General features: G+C 38.5%; 1 protein-coding gene across 2 annotated transcripts in view; it reads left to right on the top strand.

Annotated features, from left to right (window-relative positions):
- Positions 1-16497, top strand: part of MFSD14A (major facilitator superfamily domain containing 14A) — a 53259-nt gene that overhangs the window by 21028 nt on the left and 15734 nt on the right. For both annotated transcript variants that reach the window (XM_070367606.1, XM_005906519.2), the window contains 4 exons: positions 9952-10014; positions 10741-10868; positions 12715-12829; positions 16171-16389. In XM_070367606.1, coding sequence (XP_070223707.1) covers positions 9952-10014; positions 10741-10868; positions 12715-12829; positions 16171-16389 — 525 coding nt within the window. The remainder of the gene's footprint in view (positions 1-9951; positions 10015-10740; positions 10869-12714; positions 12830-16170; positions 16390-16497) is intronic.

Below are 16497 nucleotides of genomic sequence, written 5' to 3'. Positions count from 1 at the left end.
TATCTACATAAAACACTGATGTCTAACAGTTACTTTGAATATACAAGGCATATTTATAAATACTGCTAAAACAAGTTTCAAAAGAAAATGAAATCTCAAATAAATATAATTCCTTTTGTAATAAACCATGCTTTGCAAGTTATGGCAGTTCCCTGAATGAATGACAGTTCCCTGACATATAATTTTAGGAATTCTGATTTGATTATGTTTTGAAATCCTTTCTTTTTTAAAAAGGAAACAACTCATTTACCTGTAATGGGCGATCAGTTTTACATAAATGAATTTTCAAACTCATTGATATGTGACATTTAAATGTCTGACTTTTTTTTAATTTAATAATTTCTGATGGGAATTTTTCAAATAATTTACACATTTCCTGCTGTCATAATCCATGAGCACTGATTTGAAGCTTAATCATATGATGCAGGTTCATTATGACATTTGTATGTACATTATACTGTAATAACCTGATGTCAAGTGCTACTGGGGTGCTATAATAACTGTTCTCTCACAGTGTTTAAATGTTTGTTTGTTTGGTTGCACTGGGTCTTTGTTCCTATGTGTGGGCTTTCTCTGTTTGTGGCGAGCAGGGGCTACTCTTGGTTGTGGTGCCTGGGCTTCCCATTTTGGTGGCTTCTCTTGCTGCGGAGTGCAGGCTCTAGATACACAGACTTAAGTAGTTGTGGTTCGAGGGCTCTAGAGCAAGGGATTGTAGTTATGGCACACAGGCTTGGTTGCTCCACAGACTGTGGAATCTTCCCAGGCTACAGATCGAACCCATATCCCCTGCACTGGCAATTAGATTCTCATCCACTGTACTATATTAGCTTTCTAATATTACAGTGTGCTTATTTATAATCTACCAATTTAGCACATCAGTCTCTCTGGCTGGTGTTTAGTTTAAAGGACTTGAGCTTTGTAATAGCAAACAGTTTGTATATATTTATATTATGATGAGTCCAGGCACAGTCTTAAGCACTATAAATACATTTTTATTATTAATCCTTAAAGGATTTCTTTGCAGCTGAAGATGGCGAAGCTCTACACAGTCAGCAAAAACAAGACCAGGAGCTGCCTGTAGCTCAGATCATGAACCTTCTTATTGCAAAATTCAGACTTAGATTGAAGAAAATAGGGAAAACCACTAGACCATTCAGGTATGACCTAAATCAAATCCCTTACAATTATACCATGTAAGTGAGAAACAGATTCAATGGATTAGATCTGATAGGCAGACTGCCTGAAGAGCTATGGATGGAGGTTTCTGAAATTGTACAAGAGGCAGTGATCAAGACCATCCCCAAGAAAAAGAAATGCAAAAAGGCAAAATGGTTGTCTAAGGAGGCCTTACAAATAGCTGTCAAAAGAAGAGAAGCGAAAGGCAAAGGTGAAAAGGAAGGATATAACCATCTGAGTGCTGAGTTCCAAAGAATAGCAAGGAAAGATAAAGCCTTCATCAGTGACCAATGCAAAGAAATAGAGGAAAACAATAGAATGGGAAAGACTAGAGATCTCTTCAAGAAAATTAGAGATACCAAGGGAAGAAATTTCACGCAGAGATGGGAACAATAAAGGACAGAAACAGTATGGACCTAACAGAAGCAGAAGGTATTAAGAAGAGGTGGCAAGAATTCACAGAAAAACTATACAAAAAAGATCTTAATGACCCAGATAACCATGATGGTGTGATCACTCACCTCAGTTCAGTTCAGTCTCTCAGTCATTTCCGACTTTTTGCGACCCCATGAATCGCAGCACGCCAGGCCTCCCTGTCCCTCACCAGCTCCCAGAGTTCACTCAGACTCACGTCCATCGAGTCAGTGATGCCATCCAGCCATCTCATCCTCTGTCGTCCCCTTCTCCTCTTGCCCCCAATCCCTCCCAGCATCAGAGTCTTTTCCAATGAGTCAACTCTTCGCATGAGGTGGCCAAAGTACTGGAGTTTCAGCTTTAGCATCATTCCTTCCAAAGAAATCCCAGGGCTGATCTCCTTCAGAATGGACTGGTTGGATCTCCTTGCAGTCCAAGGGACTCTCAAGAGTCTTCTCCAACACCACAGTTCAAAAGCATCAATTCTTCGGCGCTCAGTCTTCTTCACAGTCCATCTCTCACATCCATACATGACCACAGGAAAAACCATAGCCTTGACTAGACGGACCTTTGTTGGCAAAGTAATGTCTCTGCTTTTGAATACGCTATCTAGGTTGGTCATAACTTTCCTTCCAAGGAGTAAGCGTCTTTTAATTTCATGGCTGCAGTCACCATCTGTAGTGATTTTGGAGCCCCCCAAAATAAAGTCTGACACTGTTTGCACTGTTTCCCCATCTATTTGCCATGAAGTGATGGAACCAGATGCCATGATCTTCGTTTTCTGAATGTTGAGCTTTAAGCCAACTTTTTCACTCTCCACTTTCACTTTCATCAAGAGGCTTTTGAGTTCCTCTTCACTTTCTGGCCTAAGGGTGGTGTCATCTGCATATCTGAGGTTATTGATATTTCTCCCGGCAATCTTGATTCCAGCTTGTGCTTCTTCCAGCCCAGCGTTTCTCATGATGTACTCTGCATATAAGTTAAATAAGCAGGGTGACAATATACAGCCTTGACGTACTCCTTGTCCTATTTGGAACCAGTCTGTTGTTCCATGCCCAGTTCTAACTGTTGCTTCCTGACCTGCATACAGATTTCTCAAGAGGCAGGTCAGGTGATCTGGTATTCCTATCTCTTTCAGAATTTTCCACAGTTTCTTGTGATCCACACAGTCAAAGGCTTTGGCATAGTCAATAAAGCAGAAATAGATGTTTTTCTGGAACTCTCTTGCTTTTTCCATGATCCAGCTGATGTTGGCAATTTTATCTCTGGTTCCTCTGCCTTTTCTAAAACCAGCTTCAACATCAGGAAGTTCACGGTTCATGTATTACTGATGCCTGGCTTGGAGAATTTTGAGCATTACTTTACTAGCATGTGAGATGAGTACAATTGTGTGGTAGTTTGAGCATTCTTTGGCATTGCCTTTCTTTGGGATTGGAATGAAAACTGACCTTTTCCAGCACTGTTGAGTTTTCCAAATTTGCTGGCATATTGAGTTCAGCACTTTCACAGCATCATCTTTCAGGATTTGAAATAGCTCAACTGGAATTCCATCACCTCCACTAGCTTTGTTTGTAGTGATGCTTTCTAAGGCCCACTTGACTTCACATTCCAGGATGTCTGGTTCTAGGTCAGTGATCACATCATCATGATTATCTGGGTTGTGAAGATATTTTTGGTACAGTTCTTCTTTTTGGTACAGTTCTTCAGCGGTTAAAGCGTCTGCCTGGAAGGTGGGAGACCCGGGTCAATCGTTGGGTCGGGAAGATTCCCCTGGAGAAGGAAATGGCAACCCACTCCAATACTCTTGCCTGGAGAATCCCATGGATGGAGGAGTCTGGTAGGCTACATACAGTTCATGGGGTCGCAAAGAGTTGGACAGGACTGAGCAACTTCACTTTCACTTTCACTTTCACTCAAGGGTGGGGTTGCTGATAACATTAGGACCTGTACTCCTTTAATCTCATCCAGGGTAAGTTTCTTGATGAGTTTATCGGGTTCCTTTTGTCTGGCCTCAGGTGGTCTGTGCTGTGGAGAATGCTGACATCTTCCATTTGTTGGGTTTTAAATCTATAAAATGACTTCCCTGGTGGCTCAGACAGTAAAGCATCTGCCTACAATGAAGGACACCTGGGTTCAATCCCTGGGTCAGGAAGATCTGGAGAAGAAAATGGCAACCCACTCCAGTATTCTTGCCTGGAAAATCCCATGGACGGAGGAGCCTGGTAGGCTACAGTCCATGCCATTGCAAAGAGTCAGACACACTGAGTGACTTCACTTCACTTCAAATCTATAAAAGAGCTTAAAGATATTAATTTGTGTGTCTATAAAAGAGCTTAAAGATATTATTACTGATTTGGAACCAGAACCCTGCTCCAAGGCTTACTATTGTTTTCTGGTTTTTGGTCCCTTAACTCTGCATCCCTTCCCTTCCTGGATTGGCAACTGTTTGAATTCACCCCATGGAACTCAGGAAAGGTCATGAAGACTGAGCAGAAAGGCTCCCCAGGTCCAGGAGCCTGTACACTGTCCTGCTTGGTTTCAGTAGTACAAATGAGGAAATTAAGGATTACAAGAGTTAAGCAGCTTGTTGTGTTCCAGTTCTCAGTCTTAGAGAACACTGGCAGTAAGTGTTCTACCTAAAACCCATGTTTTAGGTAGCTGAGGTTATTGGCAGCCCAACCACTAACTAAGTAGAGAGATTTAAATATTGACTAAACTATGCAAGCCATCGAAAAAGTTTTTTGTGATGATCCCATAATTTGTGTAGCTGTTTTTTAAATTCATTTCTGGTTTATATTTTTTTCAATATCTCAACTTTTTGTCTAATTTTGATATCATTTCTTTTCTAATTAGAAAGAGATTGTCTTCTTTAAGAACAAGGAAGAAGTCCAGTTATTTAATATAAATAACTTACACGTTTTTTCATAGCTGTGGGAAAACTGTGCTTAGTATATTCTTAACTGTTTTTGTTAATTAAAACATGGAAAGTACCTTTGATTTTGATTTTCCTGTTGCTTTCTCTTTCTTTCACTTTTTTGAATTCTAGTCAGGAAAATGAAAAGTGCTGTTTTGAGACTTAATGAATTATTTTTCCTTTGCCAGCATAAATATACTTCTCAGAATTACTGCTCTTCTCCCCCCCATCAGTATTGTAATAGTTACTGTTAATTCTCATTTGTTTTTCGTACTTGAATTTTTTAAGATGGTGAAATGATGAGTTGTGGTTACGTGGGACAGTTGTCCATATTATCATAGTCATAATTCTTTACCTTTTTCAATTTTTTACTTTATTTTTTCAAATCAAGCATTCTCTCAGAAAAAATAAGTTTCAAATATTATTGACTGTTAAGGTCAGAGTTTTATCTTTCTAATTCTTCTTTCATCTTTAACGTACATACATTTTTTAAATTGGAAGTTTTTATGCTCTTTGTTTTTTAGTTGTTTGATGGGGTAAACCTTGGCTGAAGAGATTTAGGCAAACCAGAGATTGAGTTGTAGAGATTAGATGTTTGTAAATTGGCAGAGATTGTTAAACACCAGGTATTGAATTCTTCCTGGTGTTTTGGCCTTTGGGCCTTGGAACTGCAAGAATCTTTGAAATATCGCTGAAGAAATTGTACACAAGAAATCTATATATACACAAACCTCTATATATTATATCAATGTATGTATGTACTTTTTTTTTTTTTGCTGTGCCACGCAGCTTGAGGGATCCTAATTCCCCCACCAGGGATTGAACCTGTGCTCCCTGCAATGGAAAACGCAGAATTCCAACCAATAGACCGCCAGGGAATTACCTATATGTTACTTTTTTAATAATCAGTAATGTGTGCCTGTTGTAACCCTTAAGCAATATATAAACATGTCAGGACAGGAAAGTTCTCCTGAAGTCCTGTTTATCCCTCCAGGCACCCTTCAGTTAGGCAATTTTAGCTTCAGGTTGTGCTTTACCAGCCCCAGTGAGACAGATTGGCCAACTGGAGGTAAAGATTTCAGCTTTTACAATGTTGTTGTTGTTCAGTCGCTCAGTCAAGACCCCATGGACTGCAGCATGCCAGGCTTCCCTGTCCTTCACCGTCTCCTGGGCTTGCTACTCATGACCAGGGGTAGGCTCAGGCATATGTATTTTTTAGAAGTGATTCTCATATATCTAGTATACATCACTAATTAAGAACCAATATAGTAATTCAGTGTGGGCTTTTAAAAAAGATTTTGCTCATTTTGAGACTTTCTTTGCAATTTTTTGCTGTTGACTTTATTAGCAGTCCTCTTTTCTCTGTTCTGGACTTCTACACTCCCCAGTGTTGGGGTGTGGGGAGAAGTGAGTTCTGGGGTAGAAGGCACCAAGCTTTAGCACTTTGTTCTTTTTTCCAAAAATCTGTTAGCCTTTAAACATTTTACTCTGCCTCATGAGTTTTGAAACTGATCCTACATGGTGCCTGCTGGAATAGCTCTTAATGTACATCTAAAAAGGGAAGATGAGAGTGAAGATACAAATGAGTTTATTTGTATTTTATGTTCATCTCTCTTCCCATACAGAACTCTCAAAAATTACAGAGCTTAAGTATTTCAGTTTTCAAAGATACTCTTTGAATTAACTCATTTAACAAATAACCAAACTTAAGATGTATTAGTTATAATAAATATTTGGTTTTGGATTTATAATAGCCTTTGTTTTAAAAAGTAAGGTGAAGTTAAAAGAATTAAAAAAATATTTTCATGTGTTTGCAGTTATCTTTGAGTTTGAAGCTCATAGAGCTTATAGAGTGTTGTTCTAGAATACAGTCGAAGAACACAGAATACAGTCAAAGAACAAAAGCTGTGTTCTATGTGGCGAGCCTCTGCAGGAGAGGATGGTGAAGTCTCCATGAAGGGGATTTATGTTAATTACATAGGAGAATTTTATACTGACAAATACTTTTAAGAACTGTAATCTTAACACTTTAAGAGGTTATGACTATCTGGTTCATTCATCAGATCAGATCAGTCGCTCAGTCGTGTCCGACTCTTTGCGACCCCATGAATCGCAGCACGCCAGGCCTCCCTGTCCATCACCAACTCCCAGAGTTCACTCAGACTCACGTCCATCGAGTCAGTGATGCCATCCAGCCATCTCATCCTCTGTCGTCCCCTTCCCCTCCTGCCCCCAATTCCTCCCAGCATCAGAGTCTTTTCCAGTGAGTCAACTCTTCGCATGAGGTGGCCAAAGTACTGGAGTTTCAGCTTCAGCATCATTCCTTCCAAAGAAATCCCAGGGCTGATCTCCTTCAGAATGGACTGGTTGGATCTCCTTGCAGTCCAAGGGACTCTCAAGAGTCTTCTCCAACACCACAGTTCAAAAGCATCAATTCTTCGGCGCTCAGCCTTCTTCACAGTCCATCTCTCACATCCATACATGACCACAGGAAAAACCATAGCCTTGACTAGACGGACCTTTGTTGGCAAAGTAACGTCTCTGGTTTTGAATACGCTATCTAGGTTGGTCATAACTTTCCTTCCAAGGAGTAAGCGTCTTTTAATTTCATGGCTGCAGTCACCATCTGTAGTGATTTTGGAGCCCACAAAAATAAAGTCTGACACTGTTTCCACTGTTTCCCCATCTATTTCCCATGAAGTGATGGGACCGGATGCCATGATCTTCGTTTTCTGAACGTTGAGCTTTAAGCCAACTTTTTCACTCTCCACTTTAACTTTCATCAAGAGGCTTTTGAGTTCCTCTTCCCTTTCTGCCCTAAGGGTGGTGTCATCTGCATATCCGAGGTTATTGATATTTCTCCTGGCAATCTTGATTCCAGCTTGTGTTTCTTCCAGTCCAGCGTTTCTCATGATGTACTCTGCATATAAGTTAAATAAACAGGGTGACAATATACAGCCTTGACGAACTCCTTTTGGTTGGTCCATAATGGTATTCAAATAGTGATTGTTGGTTGACTAAATAATATACATTTAGGTTAAAAGAATTAACGACAGCAGGATCTATAATGCTAAGAAGTGGCTTCACTTTTTCAGTGGATTGATGGCTCTAGAAATATTTGATGTTTCAAACTGCTGGATGCACAATCTGTTAAGGAGCAAGACCCTGGACTCCAGACCTCCTGCGTCTCTTCTGTATAAATGTCTTAGTATTCTTTGCTGAGAGTTTCTATTTTTTTAAATTGGTTAAGTCAGTTTGCATGTTATATTAAGTCATTTTGAAGGCAGAATTTTTAACCTGTTAATTATGAATGTTTAGTGAACAGTTACTATATAAAGGCACTATCTCTGAGGTACCAATAGAGAGAAAAATACATTAGATGCAAGGCATATATAGTAGGTATAGTGCCTTTCTATCCTTAATAAGTTTGAAATATAATTGAAATATTTATTAAATACCTTGAGAGAAAAAGTATAAGAACGAACTAACACAGAAGTGTAAGTTGATCAGTTGTGTCCAACTCTTTGCTACCTCATGGACTGTAACCCACTAGGCTCGTCTGTCCATGGGATTCTCCAGGCAAGAATACTGGAGTAGGTGGCCATTTCCTTCTCCGGGGGATCTTCCTGACCCAGGAATCCAACCTTTGTCTCCTTGTATCTCCTGCGTTGGCAGATGGATTCTTTACCTCTAGTGCCACAGGCGAAACCCCTTACAAAGCTGTATGTGAGAGTATTGTAACTGCCTATTATATGGTCCTAAAGGAGAAATAGATTGTTTTGGATAGGAAAGTTCGGTAGCAATGTGGAAGATTTGGAGGAAGACTCATTGGAAGAGACCCTGATGCTGGGAAAAATTGAGGGCAAGAGAAGGGGGTGACAGAAGATGAGATGGTTGGATGGTATCAGTGACTCAATGAACATGAGTTTGAGCTGTCCATTTAAGATGGACAGCATATCATGTATAAAAGTATGAATATTGGAAAGCACAGGAATATTCTAAAAACAGTAAAGAGACCAGATTGATTAGAATGAAAGATAACTTGGCAAAGTGAATTGTTATCAATAGGATTGAGCATATTATAAAGTTTCTTGTAGGTATTCATTATGTCTTTCAGTCTTTCTAATACCAAACCCTTTCTTGTCCCTAAAAAAAAACTGGCTGTTAGTAGTAACTGGAAGAAAAGCAGATTTGAGTTATGAAAGGTTTGGGGAAGCTATGGCCAGAGCAAATACTGCTAGCCTGTTTTTTTGTAAATAGAGTTTGATTGGAACACAGCCATGCCTATTCATTTACATATAGTCTGTGGCTGCTTTTATTGAGTTGAGCGTTTATGACAGAGGCTGTGTGGCCTGCAGAGTTAGAACAAACTGAAAATACTTACTCTCTGGTCCTTCACAGAAAAAGTTTGCAGACACCTTCTTTAGATCCATGAGTCTTTACTATAAATAACAAATAATAGTATTTCTAAACTACTAAGATTTCGGGCCACATGATTATTTGTCGTGGAGGGTGGGACAAGGGGAGCTGACTTGTGTACTGTAGGATGTTCAGCAGCCTTCCTAACCTCTACCCAGTAAATGCCGGTAACACCTTTCCTCTCCCTCTCCACTGCCACCCTCCTCCATCCCTCAGGTTGTGACAGAAATGTCTCTGACGTTGCCAGGTGTCCTTTGAGGATCAAAATCCCCCTTGGTTGAGAATCACAAAATATATGAATACCATAAACGTGATTTTTTCCATGTTAGTGATTTTGAGTAATATTTCTTAATTTTATTTTTGTGTGCTTTGTTGCTTAGTCATGTCTGACTCTTTGTGATCCCATGGACTGTAGCCCACCAGGCTCCTCTTGTCCATGAGATTGTCTAGGCAAGAATACTGGAGTGGGTTGCCATTTCCTTCTCCAGGGCATCTTCCCGACCCAGGGATTGAACCCAGGTCTCCTGCATTACAGGCCGATTATTTACCTTCTGAGCCACCTGGGAAGCCCAGTTTTATCTCTAGGTCTGCTTTTGGCAATTAAAATTTCTCTATTTATTCTCCTAGTTTTCTATCTTAGATAATACACCTATCTGTAAAGGGAGTTGTAAGTCAGTTATATGTAGGAAGCAGGATAGCATAGTGAATAAAGCATGGACCTTCAAGCTTGACTTCCTGCCTTACTGTGATGTTGGATAAGATATTTAACCTCTGTATGTATCAGTTTTCCAATAGGGCTGTTATGAAGAATTAAAGGAGATAATGTGCTACAATGTGCAATTTAATGCCTTGTGATATAGTAAATGCCATGTAAATGTTTAGTATTATTAGTATTTACTCATACTCATAGTGTCATACAAACCTAAAAATTATATGAAATAAAATTCGATTGTATTATGAAGAGGCAGTTTAACTTTTACTAGGACTGAAATGTAGCATGAGCTTTTTATTGTGTTTTTATTTTTTAGGTATTACATGAAACCTTCCCTAAACATACATTTCTGATGAATGGCCTAATTCAAGGAGTAAAGGTAAGATCAGTCCTGTGTATATACATACGTATATGCATGTACACAAACATGCACACGTACACTTAGATATGTGTAATTCTGCCAGTCCCTTATGCTATTAGATCATCTGCTAAGTGTTAATTTTTACAATTGGAGTATATACCTCAGAGGATTGCTTAACACTTTTTAAATGAACTGTTTTAAATCGATTTGGCTCAGATATAGACAACTATGTATAATAATGATAAGCCACATCATAACATACTTCCCCTGTGTTTTATGTGTTGGCATTTTCATTATGGAGATCTGAACACTTCTGTAAACTAGCAACAAGCATATATATTGAAGAGAAAAGAACTATTTAAAAAATACACGAATATGAAATATATTGTTATGGTAAAGTTTGATTATTCTACATTTTCTTTACTGTTGATTCCCTGTGATCAACAGGTTTATAAACAGAAAATAAGCATCTAATATTCCTTCTAGAATTGCTAGTGTAGAGTTGTAGTCAAAAATTCATTAGAACATTTAGTATTTAATGTGCTACCAAAGCCCTGCAGATGATTCTGGACAGTCTTGGGAATTTTCAGTTATATACAGACAAGAAATAAGCTTCTTATCTAAAATTTGGTGATGTACTTCTTTTAGGAAATATACTTGTTTAAAATTCTTCTTTAAAATGATTTATTTTTGGCTCATCAGTATACATAGTATATGTATTTTCTTCATTTAACTTTTTTTTAGGGTTTGTTGTCATTCCTCAGTGCCCCTCTTATTGGTGCTCTTTCTGATGTTTGGGGCCGAAAATCCTTCTTGCTGCTAACAGTATTTTTCACGTGTGCCCCAATTCCTTTAATGAAAATCAGCCCATGGTATGTACACATTCAGATTATAGCAATTAAATATTAACTGTTAATTGTTTTCTGAATATTCCCTCATTTCTTTCACTTTTTTCCATCTTATTTATGTAGGTTTTATATATATTTTTCTAATATATTTATTCTTTGATACAAATAAAATACAGTAGCTGAATAATACAGCTAATTAAAAATATAGTAATAAGTAATAAAATATTTTGAACTTGTTGCCACTATAGAAAGCATGTAGACAACTAGCTAACCTGCTTTTGGATTTCATAGCCCAAATTTCAAAATGGTATTTTAGGGATTGGATAGAGTTGGTAACTTCTAATTTTCTTAAGTAGAATGTTTTAAAAAAAACAACACAGTTTATCATCATTATCTGTATTAATTAGGAAGAGATCTAGTTATATATCAGTTCCAAATAGTACTTTCCTAAAATCAGGGAAATTCATTGCTAATTTCTCTCTCCATGTGAAAGAAGTCTGGAGTTGAGCAGTTCAGAGCTGATATGGCAGGTCCTGGAAACTAAATTTTTTTCGTCTTCACGCTCTGCCATCCTCTGCTGTCACCTTGCTGTCCAGGATGGTTGCTTATGTGAGTTCCAGCTTGTTGTCACCTTCAGGCAGCAAGGTGGAAGGAGTGGCTTAAGAAGAGCACATCGCCTTCTTTTAGGAAAACTTTAGAATTTTCACCCAACCTCTGCTTGCGTCTTTTTGGTCAGATTTCAGGCACATCTTAGTTAAGAGAGACTGGGCTTCTTGCCACCTTGATTAGAATCAAAAGTCTTTCACTGGGGAAGAAGGGAGGGAAAACTCACAATGAGAATGATTTTCCCAAGATAATAGAGCCCAGTTTAGTTGTAGATAACTGTGTTAATTCTTTGACTAATGTTCTTCGCCACTTGAGTGTTAATGTTAGTTACTTCTACATCATAGATGGGCTGTATTTCCATGGTGTATCTAGAACCAGGGGTATTTATGGGGCAGAATCTTCCTTTCGCATAGGTGAGATATTGCCCTAAAGGCCAAACCCCTGACGAATGCTAATCATGTAAATGAAATCTTACTGAACAAATCTAGGACATGAACAAATTATTGGCTGTGAAAAGCAGCATGTTAGAAAAAAATCTAGTAAGCAGTAAAGTACTTGTGGCATGGTATTTTGAAAGTGAAGTGTAATTATACTTGACTTTAAAAACCAAAAGTCATCATTACAGCAGAAACTTCTTATTCTCAGCAAGGGATGTTTGAATCATGAATAGCAAAATGTAGTTTGCTTTTTAAAATGGCTTTTGTTCATTTCATAGTATTTATATTGGACACTGCCATATAGGTTTCTTCTATATATATGGAAACTGAATTCTTTGTTTTGGCAACATTTGAAGAGCTAAAGATAACTTATGGAAAAACGTCTAGTTTTTTATATATAAACTTAAGGTAATAGAAACTGAGGAACTAACTTGCCCCCTCAGTTTTATTTACTAAATTTTGTTTTTTTGTGTAGTACTGTGATGGGAAATGAGATGAATTACAATAAACTCTAGTTTTTTGCTATTTTTAGTAGAAACAACAACAAAGCCACTTACCCAACAGCTGGGTAAAAAATTGACCTGAAAACATGATCTAATTTTAAATATTCCTGCATAGTGGCTGAGCTGCTATTGAAGGCCCACTTCTAGCCCAATGTTTTTGTAATATCTGGAGCTTATGATTTATAGAAGGATTAATCTATGAATTGTCTACTAGCTGTTGACTGAAACTAGCTGTTCTTACATTAGTTCACTTATAAAATGAAGGTAGATCAAGGTAATGGTAATTGTTCTAACCTTTTCTTGTCAATTGTCTTTTAATCCTAGGTGGTACTTTGCTGTTATCTCTGTTTCTGGGGTTTTTGCAGTGACTTTCTCCGTGGTATTTGCATATGTAGCAGATATAACCCAAGAACATGAAAGAAGTATGGCGTATGGCCTGGTATGTTTAGTCTAATACCTTTATTTGCTGAAAAACACCCCATATTGTCTCTTATTACAAGGAGTACAGCCTTTGCATTATAAGATTTTTTTGCATAAATACATTTTATAAAAATCATCCATTAGATTACATTAAAAATTTTTTTCAGTACAAAAGCCATGTAAGTTCTGTTATTTTCATACAGAATTTGTCAGACATGTCAGATTTGAAATTATAGTGAAATATTTTTACCTTATAGAAGTTCTTTTTAATAAACTACTGAAGGAACTATTTAATATGTAATAAGACTAAAAATTACTAATATTTAGTGGCTCATCTAAAAGATAATAGGTTAATATCCATTTCCAGGATCCCAAACCTTTTCTGTGGCTTTGTGGGCCACATATAGTCTCTCTCTCATATTCAACTTTTTAAAATTAATTTTTATTGAATAAATCTGACATAACATTATTTAACTTTGAAGTACACAAAGTGTTACTTTGATACATTAATATATTGTAATATAATTGCTGTTGTATATTTATCATACTACGTAATTGTAGTACAGTATTGTTGTCTGTACTCATTTTACCTTGCATTGGTGCTCTCTGGCCTATTTACTAGTCCTTGCACGTTTGTCTCCCGTATTCTTTTGTTTTTCCTTGTGGGCATGTGTTTACATCACTTTTAATGTGAAAGAACCATTTATAGGTAGATTTAGCCCACAGGTGGTAGTTTGCCAGACACTGAACATTGTTTTGGTAAACTAAATACTTAGTGGCGGTAGAGTCTGTTGTCTGTCAAATCAAGTTAACAGATCATGATTAGATAGCCAGAAATGGGATGAGTTTCAGCAGATACGCGGCAAGCATCTCCTGTTAAATAAGCACTAGAATATTGTGTCAGGCTGAATCTTACTTTTATGAGAGACTGTTTTATCTTTGATTCAGAGGTCAAAAAGAATATTTAAAAAATCATGGAATTAAGAGGATTTTGAGAGAAATACAGTAAGAAACTTAGAAAAAACTAATCCGCTGTAAACTCAAGAGTAAATGATAAAAGGTTGATGATAGCCAGGATGTTTTTAAGCAGCTTCCCGGGTGCCGCAGTTGGTAAAGAATCTGCCTGCTCAATACAGGAGACAGAAGAGATGCCAGTTTAGTCCCTGGGTTGGGAAGATCCCCTGGAGGAGGAAATGGCAACCCACTCCGGTATTCTTGCCTAGAAAATCCCATGGACAAAGGAGTGGCTACAGTCCATGGGGTCACAAAGAGTCAGACGTGACTGAGCATGCACACATACGTACTATAAAATTATCCATTTTATGTGGATAGATAAATCAGTTTTGTGGCCATAGTCCAGATTGTTTCTGTTTTTGCTAAAGTAGTTTATTTTGTCTTAGCTAAATCCTTGAAATTAATAATTTTCAGCCTGGAAGCTTTATGTTTTAAAGGCACAACTAGGAAACGGCAACTTCAGTCTCTCAAAGTTATATGGATGCAGATAAAAGAGGTTAATGTGGTCTTTGTGGCCCTCCTTCTGTTCGGTCAGGAACAAATGGCCACCAGGTGGGAAGAACTGAGGAGAAGAGAAGTGACCTGAAATAACCTACACTCTGATTAGGCCTTTTCACTCTGCCTTTGCACTGTGATCCTGAGAATATTCATTGACTTTCACAATGAGAGCCATTGCCCCTTTCCCAGCTCAGTGCCAGAGCTCTGCTTATACCCAGGTCCCTCTGAGACCACAGCCCACTACAATTAATTTCTAGAGTTACTGAAACAAAGTACTACCAGAATCCAGTTTTAAAACATTTCTATCAGCCTGAAAAGTTCCCTTGGGCACATCTGGCATCCATCTCCACTTCACCCCTGACCTCAGGCAGCTACTTTCTGTCTCTGTAGTTTTGCTTTCAATAGAAATTTCATATAAAGAAATAATGTAAACTGTAGTCTTTTGTGTCTACACTTAGCATAATCTTAGGAGGTTTATCTATGCTGATATATAGATCAGTAGTTCCTTTTTATTGTCGTGTAGTATTCCACTGTGTGGGACGTACCACATTTTGTTTAGCCATTTACTAGTTGATGAATGTTTGGGTTGATAGCTAGATTGTTGATAGTTATTAGAATTTTATGTATTTGTCAGAGTTGACCACTGACAATCGAATTGCTTATCCTGAACGTGTATGATTAATAAACAGCTATAGGAACTTGCCCAGGTGGTCCAGTGCCCGAGCCCCTGCACTTACAAGCAGAGGGCCCAGATCGGACCTCTGGGGAGGGAGCTAGATCCTGTATGCCACAGCTAAGTGTGCGTGCTGCAGCTAGAAATCCCGCATGCTGCCGCCAAGACCAGGGCCACCAAGTACATAAATCATAAATATTAAAGAAAGACTAAGCAGCTATAAATAAGCACTCCTGTGCAGGTTAAATGCTCCATGCAAAAGTCAGAAAGAGCATAGAAACAATAAAGCGCAGAGTAGTGAGCAGGAACTCATGGACCTTCAGCATTAATTTCTAACTGCCCTCTGAAGAGTGTGGTCTCTCTCAGGTGTTACGTGCCGTCACATCTACTGTTGGTTTGCAGAACACTTTGTCCAGTAGGGCAGATATGTCTGCGATTAGCGGTTTTTCTCCACCTGTGTCTCCTCTACTTTAATCTGCATCTTCAACCAGACATGTATGGACTTCCTCAGAATTTGAGAGAGACATGGTTAGAGATGTGCTCAATGTCAAGGATCAAAGCTCTCATTCTTCCTAACCCTACCACCTAATGAAGACCAAGCTCAGTTTTATGTTGTGGCTTAATACTGTTACTGCTGAAGAGATAAACTTTAAAGTCTTTCAGCTGTATTTCAGCCAGTAAAAATTCATCTAACTTTAGTATTGGGGGAGAAGCCCCAGTGGTATTGAATTTCCATAGAGTATCATTTTAGACTCTTTCCACAGAGCACCATGGGACTGTGGAGGCACCTGGGAACCAGCATGCCTGGCAGCTGGGGTTAGGGCGGGTATTTGGACAGTAATCCAGGCCCCCAACCCTTCTTCAACTAAAACAATTCTTGTTTATTTTTTAATATATTTTTACTTATAACTTTGTCAGCAGGATTTATTTAAACAGAGGGTGCCAAGGCTTAAAAGAAAGTTTGAAGCCACTATCTTAGAGGTTATTACATATTTTTAGTTAAGAATCTAATTCTTTTCTCCTCCTGCAAAAGAAGAATGTGTAAGAAAACCGGCACAGGGAGGAGGAAAGGGAGCAGTAGGAGGACTGAAGTCAGTCAGAGTCTCCCTGGTGTGGAAGGAATGGAGCCAGGGTGTCCTTACTGATCTCTTTCTGTTGATACCGATTTGCTGCAGGTTTCGGCAACATTCGCTGCAAGTTTGGTAACCAGCCCTGCAATTGGCGCTTATCTCGGACGAGTGTATGGGGACAGCTTGGTGGTGGTCCTGGCGACAGCAATAGCTTTGCTAGATATTTGTTTTATCCTGGTTGCCGTGCCGGAGTCATTACCTGAGAAGATGCGGCCTGCGTCGTGGGGAGCACCCATTTCCTGGGAACAGGCCGACCCCTTTGCAGTAATTTTATACATTTTGGCAAAAACATGAATGTGTGATTCAGTGCAGCATTAATGTTTTGTTGCAGATGTTTCTTTGGGGAAAACTTCGTGATGGATTTTTAAAACT

This window comes from Bos mutus, chromosome 3, assembly GCF_027580195.1.
Source record: "Bos mutus isolate GX-2022 chromosome 3, NWIPB_WYAK_1.1, whole genome shotgun sequence".
NCBI lineage: Eukaryota > Metazoa > Chordata > Mammalia > Artiodactyla > Bovidae > Bos > Bos mutus.
Note: the sequence above shows the minus strand (reverse complement) of the source record. Positions and strands in the feature narration are given on the sequence as shown.